Source organism: Pelecanus crispus, chromosome 7, assembly GCF_030463565.1.
Source record: "Pelecanus crispus isolate bPelCri1 chromosome 7, bPelCri1.pri, whole genome shotgun sequence".
Lineage (NCBI taxonomy): Eukaryota > Metazoa > Chordata > Aves > Pelecaniformes > Pelecanidae > Pelecanus > Pelecanus crispus.
Window position 1 is genome coordinate 11,159,615 of NC_134649.1, and position 23,396 is coordinate 11,183,010.

General features: G+C 38.2%; 1 protein-coding gene across 2 annotated transcripts in view; it reads right to left on the reverse strand.

Annotated features, from left to right (window-relative positions):
- Positions 1-23,396, reverse strand: part of ADAMTSL3 (ADAMTS like 3) — a 188,917-nt gene that overhangs the window by 60,676 nt on the left and 104,845 nt on the right. For both annotated transcript variants that reach the window (XM_075713979.1, XM_075713978.1), the window contains exons 7-9: positions 15,554-15,680; positions 6,443-6,517; positions 974-1,131 (exon numbers count right to left, since the gene is read on the reverse strand). In XM_075713979.1, the coding sequence (XP_075570094.1) occupies positions 974-1,131; positions 6,443-6,517; positions 15,554-15,680 (360 nt within the window). The remainder of the gene's footprint in view (positions 1-973; positions 1,132-6,442; positions 6,518-15,553; positions 15,681-23,396) is intronic.

Consider the following 23,396-nt stretch of genomic DNA (forward strand, 5'->3'; position numbering starts at 1 on the left):
TTACAACACTTGTGTATATTGTACTACACTGCTCATGTCATTTCAAAACATAATTCATATATAATAGTGCAGAGTAATATGATAACAGGCATAAAACATCTAGAAAGTCTAGAGTAACAATTAAGTTTAAGTTTCCAATAGTCAAACACTTGTATGTTGCTTTGTTTTTCAAATTATTCAAGGTACTAATGTGACTATTTGATTATCTATCCTTGATTGGCGAAGTTCCTAACTGTATTCTTCTGTCTTACCTCTTTGTTAGCAAAATTTTTAAAATTTCCTGGAAAGGGAAGCCTATAACTGATCTAAGCACACAGGTTCATATTCAGGCAAGTCTAACTGCACATGTGATATTGGAGATGCAAAATAAAAACTACTGCAAGTCTATTTCTACAACATGACAGATAAAGCCAAGTGGAGTGATAATACCGAAACACCTGTCATTTCCAATGGAAAACTGCATGACTATCTTCCTTTGGCAGTCAAATATTGATATTGTTTCTACATATAGATATCTGCATGTACAATGCAAGCCATCGGTATGTGGTCTGGGTAGAAGAGAAACTTAAAAGGATTAGAAATGGTCAGTAGCTGGATCAGCAATGTCTAAGGCAGATTCTAGGGCACTGCTGGAAGCAATGCTCAGATTCAGTAGGTGGCAGTCTTCAGTTGGATTAACACCAATCCACTGCACAGGATCATGCTGTTATTTCAGTAATATTTAAAACAAAAGGCCTGGCCATTTTTACCATTAAAGATCTTGGGGTACTTTCCACCACAGCAAAGACATTAATGTCATAACATTTTAATTTGTTTGGATATACTTAATATAAATTATCTCTGGACTGTAATTAGGATTCCTTATTTGCTAGCTAAAAGATTTTGTTGTATTGCTACAACCTGATGGACAGCCACCTACTCTCTTGCACATATTTGCAATATCTTTGTAGATTTGTACAGACACACATCCCACCTTGATAATGAAATCTGCTCCAAGAGGTCCCTGGATCTTTATGATTTCCTTGTCTGTACTCTTCTGGAATTCAACAGTTGTATTTTCTATGACAAATGTTCCAGGAGCATTGAAACTGTGGTCTCCCTTGTCTCCTTGTAGTGTCTTTGACTCTATAACTAAAGAAGAAACATGCAATTAGCAAACTTAAACAAGATATTTTTTATTTTCAAGGAAGTCAGAAAGTAAGGTTTACAACTTTGTCTTGCAAGTAACAGCCTTGTATGTGCATTAAAAAACCACACAGAATACCTGTGAGAATATTAGCTGCTTCAGATTAGAGGCTGGTAGATAATTGCATGACATGTCAGCACAGGAATATCTGCCTGAACACACTATTCTTTCATACCAGAAGCACATCTGAGACAGTGTTTCCTGCACCAAGTGCTCTATAAAGTTATAAAGCAACAGATTCAGCAGGATAAGCTGAAAGAAGCTGAAAACAGGTAGAATCAATACACAGAAAAATAACTCATACTTCTATGCCACACAAAAGCCTAGGAATTTCAGCAGTCTCCAGAGAAGCCTGAACGCTGTCAAACTCACCACTCACCTCAATACCTGTATCACTCTACCCATTCCAGAGGTCATTAACTCAACTTTGAATATTTCCCATGTGAGCAAAAAGCACAGCCAGGAGGTGGGTAGCTGCAGCACTGCAGAAGGATGTCCCTTTCTCAGAACAGGTGGTGATGAAAACCCCTTTTGAGCTGTTCTGCACTCCTTGGAAACAGATTAAACTAACAGCCCACAACCTCCAGAAGATAGACGAAGCATTTTAGGATTGAGTCACTTCCCACAAACTGACTGAACTGTAAGTGGACAAAGCTAAAGGAAGATATTCATGATGAAGATAGAATTTTGGGCTCTGTATAATACAGCGTACAGGCACAGCAAGACGCATGACTTGCGATACACTGATCTGGTTACAATCTGTCAGAGTACTGCATGAAAAAGGCATGAATCTCAGATGAGCTCAAGGCTAGCTAAAAGGAACCTTCTGATGAGCTATAAATACCCTCTTTCTCCAACTCCCTTGTCTTTTTGGTATTTTAAACAGAGTTTCCTAATTCAGGCTAGATAATTTCGGTCAAGAGCATCTGATTTTAGCTGCACTGAAAACATACTCTGAATCATTACTGTTTTTTTCCTCACGATCTTTTAAAATACAAATGCATTCTGGAGCATCCCCAACACAGAGAGTGAAGTAAGTCTAGAAGAAATTAACTTCCTTGAAGAGGTACCAACATTATCCCAAGTTTCTAAGCATTAGGTTCCACTATGCATATAGGTATAACAAAGATCACATACATGGCTGGAAGGAAGTTTAAGGAAGGATACATTTCTAGGAAATTACTTTGTGTTGATCATAGGGTAGGAGTCTAGTGGTGAATCAAATGTACTTTGTCAAAGAGAAAAAATAAATCTCTGAGAATCAAAATGCCCCATTGTCCAACACATTTCCATTAGGAACAAACAGATATAAACAAATCTCAGAAAAAGCAACAAGTATTTAGACAATTACTACATATTTTTGTTTGTCACTTTTATGGAAGTTTTCTTTCCTGACTGCATTACAAAATAACCTTTTAAATATCCGGAACTCAGCATTCTTGGATTAAGCTTCTGCAAGACTTGACCCCAAACTTACACTGCTTCACAGTAAGTATTAATGTATGGTGCCTGTTATTCTGTCATTTCGTTGAATAAGAGTCAAATCAGCAGATCTCAAGTACTTCCAACTCCACATAAAGTCAGTAGGATCCTCAGAAGTACAGGACCCCTTTGAAACTAGCGTTTAAGATTGCAAACATCTGTTGCAAAAAGATGCTAAAGATGTTAATTTGGTGACCTGAGCAGCATTACTTTACAGACTTTATGCTAGTTTTCTTAATAAAAAATATTTTTTATGTTTTTCTAAGCACAAACCAAGAATATTGTTCAGTGACCAGCTACATGATAACTCACTGAGAGCTGACATATATTTATGTTAGAGCTACACTAGATTTGAATTCAAAGCACGTGTTTATTTGCAAGGTCCAGCTATGGAGTGATGGCCTGTATCTCTGGAGGTCATGTCAGTGAAGCTTAGAATAGCGGCTCAGATTTTCCCAGAAGTGTGTCACACACAGTGTGTCAGGGAGATGAAGAGGTGTTCCACAGCACAACGGATAACCTCTGATGCGATATATTCCTGCTCAGTAGTATCTGGTGTTTGTCATCACAGGCTTCTAAAACAGAGTGAAACCAAACATCTAGCGTATGTAACACATATGTAACATAATAATTCTTATTAGGAAGCAGTTACTCCCAAAAAAACTACTTTATTGATTTCAGAGCAGTAACTGGGAACAAAGGTTTCACCAAATGGCTTATAGGCAAGGTTTAGAAAAGAATTCACCAAACATTTATTTGTTCTGCAGGGTCCTGTAATCCTGGAGATGTAGGAAGTTTGACTTCAGGAGTAAGTTTCCCCATCCTAAATTAGGGAAACGTTTCCTTGAGGGGTCTTTAGACCTCCAGATATCTTGAGTGCTCACTTGGTTCTGTGCCTAACAAGACAATCACTGGTGCCAAAGACCTATAACTGTCTGTCTTTGTGTTACTTGCCCAGCTGTGGATGGAAGACCTACCGCAAAAGTCTCCCATACTCTTAGTGGCAGGCAGGAGTAGGGCAGCGTGGCATGGGGAACCCACTGCAGAATCCTCACTGTGTAGAGAGATACATAGCAGAATTCCCAGGGAAATAGCTCCTGCTCCCAGTGCAACAAGGAGCAAATCATCTTGCTACCCAAAAGCTCGCTCTTTTTCATGCAATTCATTTGTAGATAGCACAATACAGGGGCCCAAAATAAAACATGCGTTCTTTCCAAAATGCAAGCAACATTGTCTTCCTCCTAGCATCTGCCGAAGGACAAAGCAGTGCAGAGATGTAGAACTAAATACCGTCAGGTCCTGCAAATCACTGCGAGCGGAGAAGAAATTGACAAATGGGGAAAAAAGAGTTTCAGTTCGTTTTAGGCAAGTTTAACCTCCCGAAGGTCATGAACTCAGTTATCTAGCATTAGCCACTTGTAAAAATATTAGCTTCTGGTTTTCCTGTTTCTTCTGCTTAAGGATTAATTTCAGGGAACTTTCAGTCTTTCTTTTGATTTTAATGCTCTTAAAACAACTGCTAGAAAAGCCATAATATAGTCCAAATCAAAACCAAAACCAACACAATGAAATGTTTTATACATAACCATTTTTGTACTAATTATTTGGTTATTTTCCACCAAACCATGCACAAAACCCAAGCAGACAGAAGTACAAGAGGGACCTATCTGTAAAAAACCCAGAGTAACACCTTTGCTCTCTGATGAATCTATTGCTTGTCTTAAAGTGTCTATACACACAAACAGAATATGTATTGTTACCAGCTACAAAGAAATGCAGTCTTCCTAAAACACTAAGCTGCTGACTGTAAAACAATTTTCAGAGCATTTATTTGTTTCAAATCTGTTGTGCGCTACATTTTCAACCACATTTCCATTTTTGATTAATCCAGCAGCTGTGTTTCCCTGGAACAAGAGCAGATCATAAAGCCCAGGATGAAGCACACAAGAACACAAGATAAAGGGAAAAGTGCCAGACACTCCATAGTGCTCTTCGAGCGTTCGCTATTGCTGCTGACTTTACTTGAAAAGCAAATATACTGGCAACAGGAGGCAGTATAAAATTCTACAATAAGTAGTCCCTGCTCCACCTGTTAAATTCAACTCCTTACAAGCCAGGAGGAACAGCTCTGACAAACGGAGCCTGTAATTATAGGGGATTATTTTTTTAAATTATGCCTTTAATTATACCAGCACACCCACACAGAAGTCAATGAAGTTGCAGACCAAAGATCACTTGGTTTTTTGTGTTAAGTGACAAACACCCACAAACATACACACAGTCAGAAAGGCAGACAAGCAAATTGTCCCAAAGCACATGCCCTAGGACATCGGTTCCTGACGATCTGGCTATGAAGCCAGAAGCAATTTCCACCGCCCTCCCCACAACAGCTCTCACTTGTTTTTCAACTCTGTTGTTTTAATTTTAGGTAACAAATTTCTAAATCCTCACAGATTTGCAAACAGATGTGCTGGGGGAAGCGGTTAAAGGAACATGTCACAGTTCTCATCCAGCTAGAGAACTACCTAACAAAGGTAACGCCAAGCCACAGCTTCTTTATGGAACCACCCTGGGCAGGAAACTAGGAGCACTCTGTACTTAGTTACTGAGTTGCTGCTGCATTCCTCAGGAGCTTTCCAGAACTCCCCCAGGGGCCACTGAATCTAGTACTTTTTCCTCATACGAAGCTGAAACCACAACTTCCTTCTGCAGAACTACTTAAGACAGACCAAGAGTCCTGACCTCAGCTGGTCAGGATCACTCCTTCACACATCCGTTGCAACAGTTTTACATGAATATTATTTATTTCAAGATCAGTTCAGCTGCGTACATTGTTGATATCCATGTTATATCTAGAAGTTATTGTCACTGTGGAGCTGCTTTAAAGTGGAAGTCTTATTCAATTTTTTTCTTTGAAAGAAAATGACAGTATGTTCTTCAAAGCAAACAAATAGATGAGCAATTTTCAAATAAAATGCATTTCTGTCTTCTATTTACGTATCTCAGGGCAGTGGAAGACCTTTTTATTTCTATCATTCAGACTAAGTCTTCCACTTTTACTAATAAAACATTGCTCAGCATGTTAAATGAGTGGTTTATTTCATTGCTTTGTATGGCAGTCCCACTTATCACTGAAATGATTAGTTCTTTATGCAAAGTAGGCCGGTGGGTAAAGAACTTACCATAGATACTACCATCAGCCTTATAGAAAATATTAGGAAAAAAGTATCTAACAGTATAGCGAACTGTTTCTCATAGATGGTATGTAATGACCAAAAGCATTACAAGGAAACAGGACTTGTGTAGTTTATCTATTTTGTTCACCTTACCTCATTTTTACCTAGGTTACTTTTCCTTGAGCACTGCTCATTGACCAAGCGTGACTTCAGCTGGACTATTTATACTATCTCAGACTCTTTAACAGAAATCTGGTGCTGGGTTATACAAATGCTATCGATCTCACACACAACCCCTGGAAAGTAATTTTGATGTAATTGTTTGCATGTAGTTTAAGAGTGTACCGTATTTTAGATGTCTTATATAAGAATTACTTGGTTTAAATAAACTTAGAAACCACCAGTATGTATACTATTTCTTTGTACTAAGTGGACTTCCAGTGATCTGTAGGACTGTCTGCAGGCTGGATATTAAAGATGGGAAGAGGAATCAAGATCATGATCTTACCCATATTCCCAAAGTTTGGATGAGTTCAGATACAAGGTTCTGTTTTTATCTTCTGCCTATGAATAAATACATAAAACAGCTCAGTCATACCAAGGTGTGCTGGTCCTTTTAAGGTAATTCTCACACTGCGACTCCCATGTGGTACAGCAATCACGGTTTCTTCCCCTAGGAAAATTAAAGAACTGTTTTAGAAGTTATCTTGCATCAGGGAATTTGCACATCACATAACTAGACTGAAAACTGTCAAATGTGTCTAAGAAAATATTTAACAGGTTTCACAATTTTTCTATTAAAAATAATCATGTTATTTTATTAAGTACAGTACACTGAGTCTGTTTGCTATGCTATGCAACTATTAAGACCTACAAATGGACTTGTAAATCTTTCTTGCTATTGGAAAATTATTTGCTATTAACAAAACCAACTGAAATGTCAGTAGTGTATTAGGAACATATTTACACTCTGTTGTCCTAGTTTTATTTCCTAATCACTGAATTGACATAAGGAATCTGCTAAGTAGTACTTGCCCCCTTACAAAAATCTGCAGCTGTTCAGTCTCATTTTGCCCACACCTCATTTGCTGCTGCAGGTCACAACTTTAATAAGTGGCAGGACTTACAGGAAATAAATCATCTACTTAACACTAACCCTTAACCAATTACAGACCAGTTAAGAGCAAATATACATTAGCTATAATGTATATGTTATAACAGAGTGTCTGCATCGAACTTACCATATAAGATCATTCCTTCCAGTAAGAGCCTCAATTTAAAATTAACTATAAACCAAACCAGCCCTGAATAGGACATGTCAATACAAAACAGCTTTTGGCTGCCTGAATGGCCTCTTCATATATAAACGTACAACACACTTACTTCAGTGCATTTTATAAAGGCAGAAAGTTATTACTTTCCATTTCAACTCTAGGAAATCTGTGATTTGCCCAAGCAAACTGAGTTAACAGTCAAATCAATAGACCAGAGTCTTTCAGCCAACAAGAGCAGCGCTGTCAGAAAAGGGAATGCATAGTGCACGACAGGGATGTCCAGAAAAGGATGGGAGAAGTGTCCAAGCAACAAACGTGCTGTCTCCCATTTCCATCATGGCCCAACTGCAAATCTTCTTTGAGGCAGGACCTGCAAACATGGGCCCATTACAGATACACCCCGCAGAGGGTGCTTTGTTGAGTGATGGCATCAACATGTATCTTGGAGCTGGTGTAGAGGAAGTTCATTTTTGCAGATTCAAAAAGTAATGTGAGTTGAAGGTAAGTGATACTTTGGCTCCAGAATTACTTATACAATATTTGAAAGAAGAATATTTGAGTTTAGTTTTAACTAAAAAATAGTTGAAGAATCTTTCTTTCCACTTTAAACCGGACTCTTTTATAGTAGATGCTAAATTATCAGCTTCTGGTTTACATCTCCTTAGCATAAGTATGAAATCCTGCCAAATGTTCAGGATACTTCAAGCAAATACTGCAATTATTTTTTCTGAAATAAACACCTTCTTATGTTACAGTTTTTATATCGCCAATTTCTAGGAAGGTCATTTAAATATAACAATTTATTTTGGATGTAATAAAATATGATCTTTATTAATTTCATACTTGGGTATTCCACCAGAGTGCAAAATACTACAGTAAGAACAATAATACAGTTAAGGAGCCCTGGAAAAAACATTAACTACTGAACCACTTAATATCTTTTTGCATCTTGGTTTTTCATCAGGCGAAATGCTAAAGATAGCCAGAAGGTAGTGGATGTGTGTATCTTAAAAGTAAGGAAATAACTACTGAATTCGTATGTGTTCTACAGTATTTGAGAGAAAGCAGGTTTGAGGGGCCCATCTGTCCCTACTTGGTCAGGAACTGTATCCCGTCTTGACAAACAACCAGCAGTTAAAGCACAAAACCTCAAATAAGAGTCTGATTATGACCAGTTCTGAATACAAGCAACTGCTGTTTTGAAGTGGAACCAAGGGCACTCCATGCTGAATGGACGAGGCCCAGATTTGCAGATGTGCAGAGATGTGTAGGACTGCTCCTCTTGAGAACAACCAGGGTCTTTCTGCTGTGCTTCCTCCACCTCTTTACAGCAAGCTCCACTCGCCTCGGCAGGCCTTGTTGATCCTTTTTCAGGATGCTTCACATTCCTTTAGCAGTACTACAGACATTCCACCCGCACCGAAGCACTCTCTGATATGGTCCAAAAGTCTCACGGGGGTGCTAAATTTGGTGTTTCTCTGCGGCGGAGACAATATTACCAGAAAGTATTTTATTTGCATTAGAGGAGATGACTAAGTTCACCACCACAGCAATGTTCAACCTCTGCAGCCCCACAGACCTGTCAAGAAGTCTGACAGCAGGAGATTCTTGTAACCTGACTGAGATAATTATGACCTAGGGCAGTCTTTCCATGAGATGAAGTACATTACAGGAAAAAATAAAAGTGAGAATTTTGGAATTCTGAACTGAGATGGGGAATTGGAAGAAAACGGGACAGACCTGACCTAAGGGACTCCACCTTCTCCTGAAGACAGCTTTAACTTCCTACAAAACAGTAGCTATGATTGTCCAGGTCTGGGTCCAAAACTATGTATTCCAAAGGTCTCCGGTTCTCAGTTGAAACATACAATTCATATTCTTAAAGGAACACAAGGCCCTGTAAACACATTTAAAAATGGTTATGCTGCACATTTCCCATTAAATCAGTAGGATCCACACTGTTAAAAGCAGTGAACTCTTAAGAAAACATAGAAGGAGATTGCTACCCTGAAATCTCTACTTGGAATTTCCAATTTTGTTTCCCCCTCTTATATTATCTTTGAAAGTTAATTGCTGACCTTTGCCTAAAGCTGAAAACAAATAAGCCCAAAATCATCTGGAACATGCAGAAACACTAGACTGTAAAATCTGATTTTAGAGTCATAAAACTCACCTTAAAAACTGAGAAACAGGTGAGATATTGTCTCTCTATTCTAACACTGACCCTGTAGGGTTTCGCGAGGGCACGTGGGTCATCCTTCTCCAGCACCTGCTTGAAATGGGCTTTCTGCTCTTACCCAGGGACTCTCTCAGCAAATGTGTGTGCACACACTACACACAGCACTTGCTGATTAAGCTCCTGGATTGCTTTTACTTTAGATGGCAAGGTTTGATCCTGTTTCTATGGTGTTAATGTGGATTTAGATTCTGGATTTCAATGAGAGCAAGATCAGACTCCCTGCTATGGTAAGACTGGGAGCTAATCCCCAGGATCAAAATAAAGGAGCCACATTCCTGAGCTCAATCCAATTCAGCAGGTTTTATTTTTTTTTCCATGTGGGCCATGGTGGACCCATTTACTGTTTCACATATGGGCCAGTTGGGATTTTTCCCTCACTCCTCTTACAGCAGGGCAGAGGGTTTATTTCAGGCCTATAAAAATTGTTTCTTTCCATGTATTTGCTCAGCACTTATCTGCTGGTCCTCCAGTTCTGATCGAAGGCCTGTGTGCTCTCAAAATACAAAGAACAATAGTCCAGGAACAGCTACCAGCACAAGGGAGCTAAAAAGCTCAAAATGTTTGGAGCCTTACTGCAGTGGCTTACCTCACCCACTCTAACATCAGGCATGATTTCGGAAGACATTGGTGCGGGGGTATGTGCTGACCTGCCTAATGACAAGACTCTGTGCAAAGCCGAATAGATACTCTTTAAGAGACACCTGAACTGGATAGGTATGTGCTTCTGAAAGGAGCAGTTATATATCTTGACCCTATAACTCACATTGCAAAATCTGTATGGGCACATCCTTTCTGTCCTTGAGTCCTTCCCTCTCCAAGTCTCACACTCTTCCACTTCTCTGCACCTCCATCACTCTGTCCACTTATGTCTTATGACTCAAGGCTACCTCTTCATCTGAGAGTGACACTTTGCATTGTTGAGTAAGGATTTCTAAGGTTTGGTAACCTGCTTTTGAGACAAACAGTGTGGCCTCAACTCATTTTAGTTACATACTCCTTTCTACTTCTGGACACCTCTTCTAAAATTTGCATGCACTGAAGAAAATGTACAAAGACACACAGTAAGCAGCCCATCAAGAAAATGGATGTCAAGGAAATGCAGTGTGAAATAAATAATGAAATAGCCAATGTTCTCGCACAGTAATTTCTCCAAGACAAGAGAGATCAGGAAAGTGAAGAAGGAGGCTTCATACTACCTGTAAGAGCCTCAAGTAAACCAACCAAACTACATGGATCTGTAGACTGTAACAGTCATTGCTGAAGACCCAGCATCCACACTATACACATTGCAGGTGCTTCACTTAGTACTAACTCTAGTCTGATCCCACGGACTGCATACTCAGTAGCTGTTGGAGAACATTAGGTGCTTTTCTGGGGCACATCTTCCGGTTTAGCTTCATCCAAAAAAATCCAGTTTATGCTCTCCAAGATGACTCCATGATATCAACTGATGAGCAGTGTGTTAGGACCATGATGAAATTTGCTTCAAAAAACATATTCCTTATCCAAACTGAAATGCTAATGTATTGGCATTCTATCCCTCCACACACAGAGTTTTCCTGCCAAACCAGTCCCAATTCCCTCTCCTGGCTCTACACACTGTTGATTTTTCCCCTTTCTCTCCTGAGTTTTTCTGACTCCATCTCTTACCCCAGATTCCTTATCTAATCTCAGTCTTCCACTCTTCCTCTTTTTCCTTGACCCAATGTATCTGTAACAGCCAGTCCTAGGTCCTCCTCCCACCTTCTCATATCTGTCTTTCCTTCACCGTATGAACTAATGTCAAATTTTTCTGTTCAGGTAGTCTCACCCTGTCTTTCCCTCTCCTCATGTGATCTCATCACCACCAGTCATAAGTCTAAAGCTCAGGAGAGTCAGAAGCTCTCCACAAAATCTCTTCCTTAATGCCTGAATGTGAGGCAGGAGGCATCATGGAGTTCATCCCAGGGTACCCATTCTACACTGCAGCAAAATAGAAAGCACGAGCAACCTCAAGGACACTTTTTAATAGCTTAGCTCTGGAAGAGCAACATGTTAATTTATTCTAAGGAGATTGCACATATATAATCTGTTTGCAGTTAGGACATGTAACAAGCTAGACCACACTTAAAAGGACAAGTTTTCAGAAATGTCAGCTGTTAACATCCAAGAAGCCTCTACAGAGCCTGAAGGAAAAGGGTCGGTGGTTTCTATTTTGGGGTTTTTATTTTTTTTTTGAAGGGTTGTAGTAAAATATGTGTTGATGTTCACAGATATTGCAAAAGACTTGTCCATGACCAGAAGACCATTGCCTGCCAAATTTCAAATCCCTGATCCGTGATCAAGTCCAACAATGGGGGATGTTAAGACATATTAAAGAAAAGGTTTCAGGAATGTTTTGACAGTGGGAAGCAACATGTTTTTCTCTGCTGTGTCCTTGGAATATGCTGAGTTGTTTTGGCTGAATTTTCTCCAAAACATTCAGCACCTGGCACGGAAAGTTTGTGACCCAGCTGTTGAATTTTGGCAAAAAATCATTCATATAAAGTGAAGTATCAGGCAACCTTGACAATGGGGGTTACTAGCTCCATGTATATTGATTTCAAAGAGGGAAAAAGATGTAAGGTAGCAAGTTGTCACGAAACTGAGCCAGCTGATGATACTGAACAGGGAGCATTGCAGAAAGCCTCTGTTTAGATAAATGACCAAAGTGAAATTTTGCTTTTGGTTTTGAGTGCTTGGGGTTGATGACATACAACGGTAAATCACACAAGTGCCTTAGGAAATAAAATGCACATCAAGAATAAATCCAAACAGTTACAAAGCTATCAACATTGAAACCTTTTAGCAAAAAGTTAAGAAAGGTGAAACTTGCAAGTATCAAACAGTTTGAAAACCAAATAACACCAGGTTAGGACAAGTCTGTGCTTTCAACTTCACTCCCTGTTAATTTCAGAACCAAGATCTTTTCTTCTTCCTTGGTATCAGAACCAGAACACTTTCCTACCATTTCTTGCCAATAATGGTACAGAAAGCAGACATCAGGGCCCAATCCTACAATTTTTCCATGTGCACAAAGTGCAGTGGAGTTAATGGGAGTTCCATGCATATAGTACAAGAAACATCAGGCCCATGATATCTCATTTCCCAATGGGACGGTACATTTTACAACCTATTACACTTTTTGTTTGAATATCATTAGTCAAACCTTTAATCATTTTACCAGAATGTAAAATCTGGCTTGCTGGCAGAAGTCTAACTTACTTTGTCTTTCAAAGGCAATTAAGTGTTAGTGGAAAAAATAAAGAACTTTTGAAATGACAGTTCGTTTCATATTTGCAAAACAGTAAGCTTTCTTTCAGTGCTATTTAGCTTTCTGATCAAAGGCAGGAATTCGTTTTATGTAAAAACATATAAAAAAGATAATAAAACAGTGAGTCCTTTATGAGAAATCATTTGCTATCAATGCTTAAATTTCTTTTTTTTAAATAAGGAACAAGATAACCAGGCACTTTTATTTTCCCTTATGTCTCCTGTTTTGTTTTTTTTTTAATAATAAAATCTTTGGCTCTTGCTTTCCTTCCAATTCTTTAATTTGCCTCATTGCACAATAAAATTTACATCCTGCTCACAACCTTACAAGCTCCCTCTTAAATACATGTCTGTCATGCGTCGATATTTTACTTCTCAACACTAGTTCTGAAAGCTTCCAAATGACTACTTGGAAGATATTGTGTCTCCCTTCACTGATACATTAGCACAAAGAAAGCATGGCTTTATTTCCACATTTCATTCACACAGAGGATGATTATATGGAACTGCTTCCATAGTGTTGAACAACTTGATCAAAAAAAGATTTTGGCACTATCACAATACCAAGAAAACCATCAAAAGTTCTAATTTTAGTAGCATGCGTACTGTTTTGCTTATGTGAATGGTAATTCATTCATATAATCTAGCCTACTGCAGTGCAAAATAAAACCAAAACTTGACATAACTGACATCTTTCCCCAGAATAGTCTTTATTCATCTTTAATTTTAAAGAATTCTTCAAGGCGCACTGAATTATGACAGAGAAAACAATGAACCACAGGTATTCTTCATAACCTGGTCAAGGCAATGGGAGACCTTCTACCAAGTGATGTCAGCTGTAGTCAGCTCTTACCTGTGCCAGAATACCACAGTGAAATTAGTATTTTCTGTCTCAAAATTACAGTTTCAAAACCAGATCCCTTTTACCACTTTGTCTTTACTTACTTACATACTAAGCAGCAATTAAATGTGAATCTTTTTATTTCACTTATCATGAACTAGCCAACCAGATTTGCCAATCCAACAGTTGGTGTTGCTTTAGAACTAGTTAGGGTGTCCCCAGGAATTGTCCTTCTACAGGACAATCTCTGCTGTAAAACTGGAATAGACAATGCAATTCCCTTCTGTTCCAGCTGACCTCCAATTCAGAAAGGGGAAGAAATATTTTGTATATACATATCCCTGTATATACACACACACACACAAAACAAATACAACTTGGTAATAATACAAAAACATTATCCAATCTTTACTGCTTCACAAGTGCTTGCTCTGTGCTGACCAGAAGCTCCGAGTATTTGATATGAGAAAGTGAATAAAAAGGGCCCTCCATGAAAACTTTTTTCAGCTCATTGTAAACATTCGAGACATTTGCTCAGTGTTTCAGGATGAAAAACTTTATAAATTACTGGACAACATTCACCCACAAAAAAGGCCTCTAGTAAAGGCAAAGCAAAAGCTGACACTGATAGCTCATCTGGTACGTAAAAAAAGGCTCTTTGACTCATGTAAAATTATTCTGTGACTCTAAAAGATGCTGTCACAAAAATAGTAGTTTTTTAATTTAGATTACCTTTGTTATACGTATGTATTGAATTACAGAAATTATGCACCTGCACAGTGTAAGACAACCTAACATGAAATCTTGTAGATGAATACAAGTAATCACACTGCAAGGTAATGAGCACTAAGATAACATACATTGCACTTCAAGTTATATCCACGTCGAAGCACACTGCAAGCAGTGGCATTAAAAAAAACTCATGGAAATATTTACATGTACTGCAGTAAGAATTAATCATGATTCAATACACAACAGCTCTTTCAAAATCAGGGCACAAGGCAAATATTTGCAGGCTGAACAACAACAGTACTAAAATATATGTAGTTGCCAAAGGCAGGTGCTTCATCCATTAAAAAAAAATACCTGCTTGCATTTGACCTTTGAGTATTGACTTTAAGAGCACCAGCTCATCACCCTTGCATCTTGTGGCTCTGCAGGAAGGTAATAAACCCTAAAGGCTCCATCTCCATGTGACAAACGCAGATGTTACAAATGCATGTTGTAAGTTCAGAAACAGAAAAAACAGATGTGAGGCAACTATCTCACATGATAAGCACATGGGACATATGCTGTGAGATTACAGGGAGCATCATCTGTGAAGGTGGAAAGCACAAGTGTCAGAGCGAGCCTCTACGTGACAAACCTTGCCTGGATATCAAAATAGCCACACTCTTAAGACTCCAGTAAAGGGTCTAATTCTGATACCCCTCCTCTCTTATATTTTGAATACTACTGAGACCAGAGTTACTCACAGTAAGATGATAATTATCTGGAGAAAGAATGGCAAAATTTGAGCCAAACACGCAAAAAAAAAAAAAGAGAAGAAAGTATTATGCCCTTTCACCTCGTGCTTTTTGTACTATACAAGTAGTTAACTTGCCTCTGAAGTTCAACTGTCTTTAGACACTTTTAAAAAAGCAACAAAAAAAAGCAAAGTTAAGTTGAAAACCAGGCACTTTCAATCACGGGCCACAATTTCCATAAAACCATCTATAAGATGTTTCCATGATTTAAAAACATTGCTGCAGCATCACATATATTGCAACATGAGGATACCCTCTAAAATAAGATGTGCATCTTGATGGTTATTCCTGATAGAATGAATTGAGTAGCTCTATAAAAAAATGCATATCTCAAATTCTTTCCTAGCTATACCCTAATGTGTGGTATCCCTCATGGAATTTCAATAGACTAATCTAGCACAGACTTTAGAATAAGCAGCTTTGGAAAACTGCAGACAAGTATATAGTTAAAAGGTCAACACTCTGCAATATGCATGTTAATATACAAGCAGAAAACATAGTCAAGGATAAATTATCATAGGATCAGTTTGCAACCTACTTTTTTCTGGTGAGACATGTGCTTTAGCTTGTCCCCTCACAAGCCTGCATGTTGAACCATCTCCTGCACAGATTCCACAGTTGTCTTCCTTGGCATTGCTCCCAAGTTGTCGATCACAGCCTACTGCCTGCCAACATCAACACCACAGTCAGAAGGAGGGTAAAGCTGTAGTAGACATGCTCAGGTTTCTGGAATTTTATTTATTATGTTATCCTTTTGATTTTATGAGCTGGCCTCATTCTATCAAAGCATATCTTGCTATTTAGGATTTTAAAAGCACACTGTCGTTTCCACGATTTTAGTGATGAACCACAACAACTGATATATTAAGCGATTCAAGCATAGGAAATACAAGATTCAGTTTCCCACTGCTTATGTGAATGAATACCATTGAGCGTTATTCTTTCCATCAGAAGGGACAACTATGTTATTTACAATTTGGTTTTAATCACCTGTTTAATTATGGCTAAGAAAGGATTAATGCAATGAAATAACCCAAGTTAAATATTTAAAGGGCACACAGCCTGCAGCTTCACAGACAAGCAGCGGTGGGCAGTGCTCATAATCTAGTGTCTTGGCCATTCAAAATTTCACTGGCGTTCATGTAGATCTCCTATTTGCCATCTACATCAATGTCAATCACATACACATTTGCTAACCAGGTTTTAAAAACTTGGATGATTCAGTTCTCACCTTTTGATTTTTTTTTTGTTTCTGAATATGAGACCCTATCTATAAAACTTTCCAATGATTATTATAAAAACACCTAAACTTAAACACTGCCAAAAATTCCAAAAGCAAAGTTTTGGAAAAACTGTCAACTGAAAACTCTCCAAACTATAATGAAAACATTTTTCCAGGTTTCCCTGTTTTCTTCATATCAGTCACCCTACAAGAAGCGTAGGAGTGAGAATGGGAAGACAAAGAAGAAGAGACAACATTGAATAAAAAGCACCTTCCTGGTGAAAGAGAGAGAAATATTTGGTCTCACCTATCTTACCCTTCACCATTTGGTAGAAGAAATTTGCAGGGACTACCAAATAGTGAGCAATGTGGTAAAAAGCTAAACTGCAGCTTCAAGTTTTCTCAAGTCAACCTATACACCTCTTATTTCCACACATCCTTGAGAAGTGCAGCTAATTCGTCATGGACATATATATTTAGCCAAACTCCAAACTGACAAATGGATAGAAACCACTCTGGAAATTCACAGTTAAAAGCAGTGCTAGAATTCTGAAATTGGCCAGCACACTCCTCTTCCTATATAAAAATGCTTGGAAGGGGCAGTCTTAGCTGCCAAGATCCACTGCATCTGTGCTATGCCAAAACTGACACACGATCCCCTCGGAGAGGTGAGGATTGGGTCCACACGTAAGAGGCAGGGTTGGGTCTTCCAGTCTCTGAGTTAACACACACACACGGGGGGGGACACCACACAAATCATGCGCATCCGCTGCCAAACATGGAGAAATGTAATCTCGAAGTTTCATGTGTCTGTAGAAAAGTCAGCAAAGCAGCCCCACTTCCCACTCCTGCCCCTTTCCGTTATTTTCCCAATTCCCTACATCCTGCATTCTCTTAAGAGGGGGGCATTATGGAGGACAGTTTATGATACTTTGGTTGAGAGACATGCTGCACTGAATGGCATCTCCTTCCTAAAGGGTTCAGATTTACCACAGAATTCTACATTAGCAGCAGGAAATTATTTTATTCCTGCAACTGAAGGAGACCTTCATCCTATGTCGCCCAGCAAAGAATTAATTTTAAAAAGAAATAAGCAGCTTAATTGAAATGATTTAATGTTAGTGTTAAGTGTTAACAAAAACTTAGTTGCAAAAATGAAACAAGTTAACACATGTGTATGAAATCAGACCTTCTCAGAACAGGTGCTTATTTACCACACAGAAGCTATGTGGGAACACTATACTGTAACTTAGGATTGGATGAAAGTTTTAAATGTTTTTACTTGAAGATGTTTTTTAACATTAGCTCTGGGTTCATCACTGACATCCAGAAATAACCAAAGGGAAAAAATTGTAAACAAGTTACTCTAAACAAGCTTATCTTCCCATTTGATCACCAGTTAGCACTGAGAAATGAATGAAAACACCACCATTTCAGAAACGCAAACTGACTGGCCCACTGTGTGAATCGCAAAGCAGATAAAATTTCAAGGGATATAATAATACAGCACTCGACACATTGGCCTTAGACTTGACAACTCTCTCAGTTCCCAGCTCCACAACAGACTTTATTTTTGACCCTTGAAAACTTCCTCTGCTTTTTGATTCCAGTCTGTGAAAGGGGTATAAACTGCAATTCCCCACCTTGCAGGGAAGCTGCAAGAATAAATCTCCTAAAGATTCTGAAACATTCAGGTGGGGCAATGATGGGGACCATAGCAGTAGTTGAGAGAGTCTGTATTTCTCTCGGGTAGACTTTTAAAGTATTTATTGCTCTCCACTGCTTCTTCTGCTCTTATTCACATGCTACTGGCACATGGATGTAAATTGTTAGAACTACTGCAAGCGTAATCTCTCCCCAGATCTCACAAACACATTTCCATTTCACAGTGTAATCTCATTTTCTAAATATTAAGAATCTGTTTATTCACTCATCAATTAATTCTCAAAGGAAAAATTAAGCTGCACATTGTGATGTTCTGTGTGAGAAATGGCTATTTTTATTAGTTTAAGCTGTTGTATATTTGTAGGCTACACATCCTGCAAGCCTTTGGTGGGAGGAGGGTATTGAGCAAGCAGAGTACTTGAAAGACCAGCCCATTAAACCCCAACATGATAATAATAAACATACATACCGAGCTATTACACACAGTCACTATGAAAACAAACTCTCATTGCATATAACAAAAACTATACAACTGTGCAAACACAAAGCAGTAGTGTGTCCAACATGCAATGTAAGAAAAAAGATAACCAGCGCAGCAGCATACTTTAGAGGACTGTTTCATATAGTATTATTGCTTATTTTTTAATAACACACAAATGCCACAGAAATAAAACAGGAGTGCTAGCTGCAAGGGACTTGGGTGTGGGAAAAGCTTAATGGCTCCCCTGCCAGCAAAGGTGGTATGTTCAGCCAGATGCATTCACCCTCTGTGGACTTCCTTCCAAGATTATGTTTGTATCAACTGTTATTATGAGTATCAGGCAATGATATCCTGAAACACAATTTAGAAAATAACTCAAATTTTTATCACAATTTAGGCCTGAAATGAGCACAGAATTTCAGATTTTGTTTACCATGAAGCACCCAAAAATTCTGCAGATTTTAACGTGACAAGACTCAAATTTAGAGCTCATTCAACAAGCGTTGCTACCCTGGGATCCTAATGAGCAAACACTAGGGTGGGGTGTATTTCAAACCTGAGTGTCTAGAGTTAACCTTTTTTATCTGTTTGTAAAACCTTGGTAGGAAGCAGTATTTCTCAGACAAGCTGGACAGCCATGGTTCTCACCAAAATAACAGAGCTGCAAGGTATAGCTCTGGAAATCAGGCCTCAAACACATACTGTGTTTTCACACCGAAAGTTATGAATTTAAGGTATTCATATTTTAGCCAATAACTATTAGAAAAACAGTGTTTGAGGAAACATTTTGAAGAAAGGATATGTTTATTTGCAAGCAAAGCTGCAACAAGGACAAGAAAATGATATATGGCAACAGCCTTCCTCAGCTCACACACCATCTCAGCAAGCCAAAGAAGTCTGATGATTTTCACAATTAAGGCATTGGTTAGGGTTAATTTACCCACATTGCTCACTGTTTACAGAGCAAAGGGATCAGCTATAAATATTACAGGCAGACTGGGAAAACATCTGCAGGCTTTTAGGGCATAGTCAGAAATAATTGTATTAGGTGATTTTAACATAGGCTGCATAAATGAAACAAGTGATAATACAAACTGTGCCATGGAAGGATTGGGACCCTGTCAATTTAAGAAATATGCAATCATAAATACCATCATTCCAAAAAATGATACAAGTATTGTAATGACTATATTGTAAGTGAGATCCTCAGACAGCAAGGAAAATATTGACCAATAAGTAATAAAATGAACAGTAAGTATAAATTTAATATAAAAAGGGTATTGAGGAAATGGTACTTTGTGCATTTAACAAATTGTCCATGATGGGATATCTGTGAATTTGGATAAGGTGGGACTATTTTCAGAAACAGGTGTCTGATCCATTACTATTTTTAGACAGAATCTGAATATGTTATTTCTGTGTTCTTCCAAAGAAAAAAATAGAAATACAAAAAGAATAATACTGTTTTGTCACAAGGAGCTAGGATAGAAAGCATCTGAATAAGTGGTGAACAGAAATGCTCATCTGCTTCAACAAAATTCTAAACTAAATGTTAGTATGCCAGTGCTGTTGTGAAAGACAATGCTGAAGGGTGTTAAGTATTTTGTAGCATGCTTAGAATAGTTCATGTAGGTTCATGAAGGCAAAGGAAGAGCAAGAGGTCAGGGTATAAAAAATAGTAATACAGATGAAAGAGAAAAATGAAATTGCTGCTGATATGTTAGAGGTGACTATGGAACATTACAAATATTTTTGCAAATATGAATCCAAAAACCACTCAGAAGCTCCCACAGCTGTTTCTTCAGCTCTTATTCACTTAGCAGGGTTTCAGCTGAGGAATTAGACTTAAACAAACAAATTAATATAGCATGTTAATTTCGATTTTTGAAGTTCAAAGTACACTCTGTTAAATCTAAGGTTTTTCCTTTCTTAAGGAGATGTTTATAATTAACTGCAATGAGAAAATGGACAGGACTGCAAGGTGACAGATTTTTAACTAAGATTCCAATATGGCAAAAAAAGCACTGTAGTGAAAAACTCAGCAAATCCCAAACCCCCTTCAGAGTCTTCTCTTAATAAACATAAATACAGACATGGAGTAGGATTGCCAATACAGAGCCCAATGCAGGATCAGGTTTTGAAATTTCAACTTTTGCTTGTTAGACCATTGCTTTAGACCTCCTTAACTGTGTTATTCCCTCAACTGACCACTCACCTCCAGCTGCAGGCACTCTTTTTCAAAATAGGAACACCACCATTTTTCGTAGAACACATTCCACAGAGCTGAGTTGTCAATTATAAAAATGTTATATGTCAATTATAAAAAAGTTTCTGGGATGGTAACGACTCAAGATGATATACATCAAATAAAGAACCTGAAGATATACCTATGCCCTACAAAAGAGGAATGCTTATCTGAAACATGAGCAAAACTAGAGATCTGTGCATAACAAGCACCATTTAAGTGTTAAGTCTCATTATTACTATCAAAACCATGAAATTATATACAGCAATCTATATAATTATATACGATATTTCTCTTTAGAAAGGGACTCCCCCCCTTCTATGGTCCTCTGGAGCCAGAGATCCACGTACAGCCAGAAAAAACAAACATACTGAGTTCTCCTAATAGAAGTGGCCACAAAAGAATAAATCACTGCCGTTTTTATTTGTGACAGATACATAAATTCTATGAAACATTAGGACCGAAGTTGCACTAGTGCCGTTCTTTTTCTACCTACTGTGCCTTAGACTAAGCTCTTTAGCAGACAGACTATTTAAATATTCAATAATGTATATGTTAAATAGTATATCATTTTCTATTTTGACTAACAAATTTTTGATTGATATAGATTCTCATTTACCAGTGATTCCATTAAAATAAGTTAAGTGACGTTTTTCAGTGTTCTGTATTTACTCGAGGGACCGGCAGCTCAGCGTCAGGTAGTGATGCCCTCTATTAATGTGATTTGCTTAATAACATAAAAATAGAAAAACAATTCAACATCTCAATATGACATAATTACCATCCTCCTAGAGTTGCCGGGAAAACACAATGCTTGGGGAAATCCAAATGAAGGCCGCTCTGAGTACATTCACATTTGTGTGCTTTCATTGGCCCGGCTATTTCAAAGGATGCACAACCATGTGTACCCATGAAATAGACTGCTAGTGGGATTTGAACACAAACATACAGATGCCATTCAATGAAATTCAGCCGAAGCAGAAAACCCAGCAAATAATTTAAGGGGAAGTGCCCAATGTGCTTAAAATGTAAAAGAAATACTACATTTCTGCTGAGCAAGGAGCTGCACTGCAGAATGAACAAATGGAGATGATAATTACACTTCTTCACAAGAATGTGATAGAGTTATTATACAAGACACCCTTTTCCTCAAGGGCTGAACAGTCTGTAATTACCCCACTACAAGTTGCGCAGTAGTTTTTGTTTTAAAACTGGCTAGCAACAGATCAGTTATAGCACTATCTCAGTAAGCAAATCCTGTATTGGTTAGACCACTGATCTGCTGAAGGGTGGCAAAGACTTTGTGGACTAGGTACAACTGGGTTTTCACTGCCTATGAAATTTGTCGAGATGTGAAAAATATAGAATGAAAGTCTACTATTACACCAAACAGATCCAATGAAGTGATGTGGCTGCCCTGCCAGCAGGATAGTAGTACTTGGGTTGTTACAACCAAACTGTTTATTTCAGCCTTACAGGAGATCAGAACTAAAACAAAAATGGAACAAAAACTTCTACATACTTTAAGATTATCAGCATTGCAGAAAATACAAGATAACCTCAGAATTCTTTCTGGCAAAAATATCTTCTCCAAGTCTTGTGACTTGACTAAGGATGGGCACGTTTTATCTCAACATTTACTAGTAAAAGAAGAAAACAGTGAAAAATACTTACATGCTCAAAAACATAAATCTCTATTGCAGTTTATTAGAATCACTTTCAATAGGGAAAGTTAAGATCCTCAGGGTCTTGGTAATAGAAAAAGGATTTCTATTTCTACAAACACAGACACACCACAAAATCCAAAACTCAGAGAAATTAAGGCTGTATTTCACTGCACAGTTGCATGTGCTATCTCAATACACAGATCTTACTGCATCAATGTCAGCTATTGACTGCATTTTATCCTGCTCTACTTGTCTGAGCACAGAACCACAGTACAGGCAGATGTTAGGAATGTCTGCATCCACACAACAAATAATTAATTTTAAATATGGCTATGGGAATTTATGGTAATAAAAACATAAGTATAAAACCTGTCATGTGAAAATCCTGTCTTAGTCAATATTTTCCATGTATCTTTGCCCTGCTGTAAAACCCTGCTGTCATTCAAAGCCCATCTATTCATTAACTTTGCAATGTCTGCTCTCATCCTTTTGCTTTGTGATAACTTCAGCTTGCACTTTATTTCTACACAGATAAAATATGTCCCTGGAGAGAATACAAAGAAAAAACTCCCACTGTCTCTTTCCCATGCTCATCATCTACAAGTAATTGATTCTGACAGGCAGAGGGAGAGATAGCAGAATATCCCTCCAATTAAGAAAGTCACTTCCCTTTTTTTTTTTTAATTACTTTTAAAAGTAGCGTGGAATATTAGCTTTCAAGCACCACTTTCAAACTCTGGTTTATCCTCATTGAAGATTTAACTTGTTCTGAGGCATGATTTTGTCCTCACGTGGTCCTGTCTCATAACTCTTCAGTTATGTGTAAGCTCAGCCTAACAAAGGCCTGATTGTGGCACAGGTTCTCACATCTCCGCAGTCGAGCCAGTGCAGGTCGGTAGCAGCCCAGACAAGCTGACACAGGCTTCAGCACATGTTAATAAACAGAATACAGCCCCTTCAGGGACCTTGAGTATGTACTCTGACAGCAAATGTCCCAGCCCACCACTTCACAGCAAGTGAAGCAGCAATCCCAGTTGCCAAGCTGAATGGGTATTAGTGGCGGTGGGAGCAAGAACATTTCCTCTGTGTAAGGATTTTCAG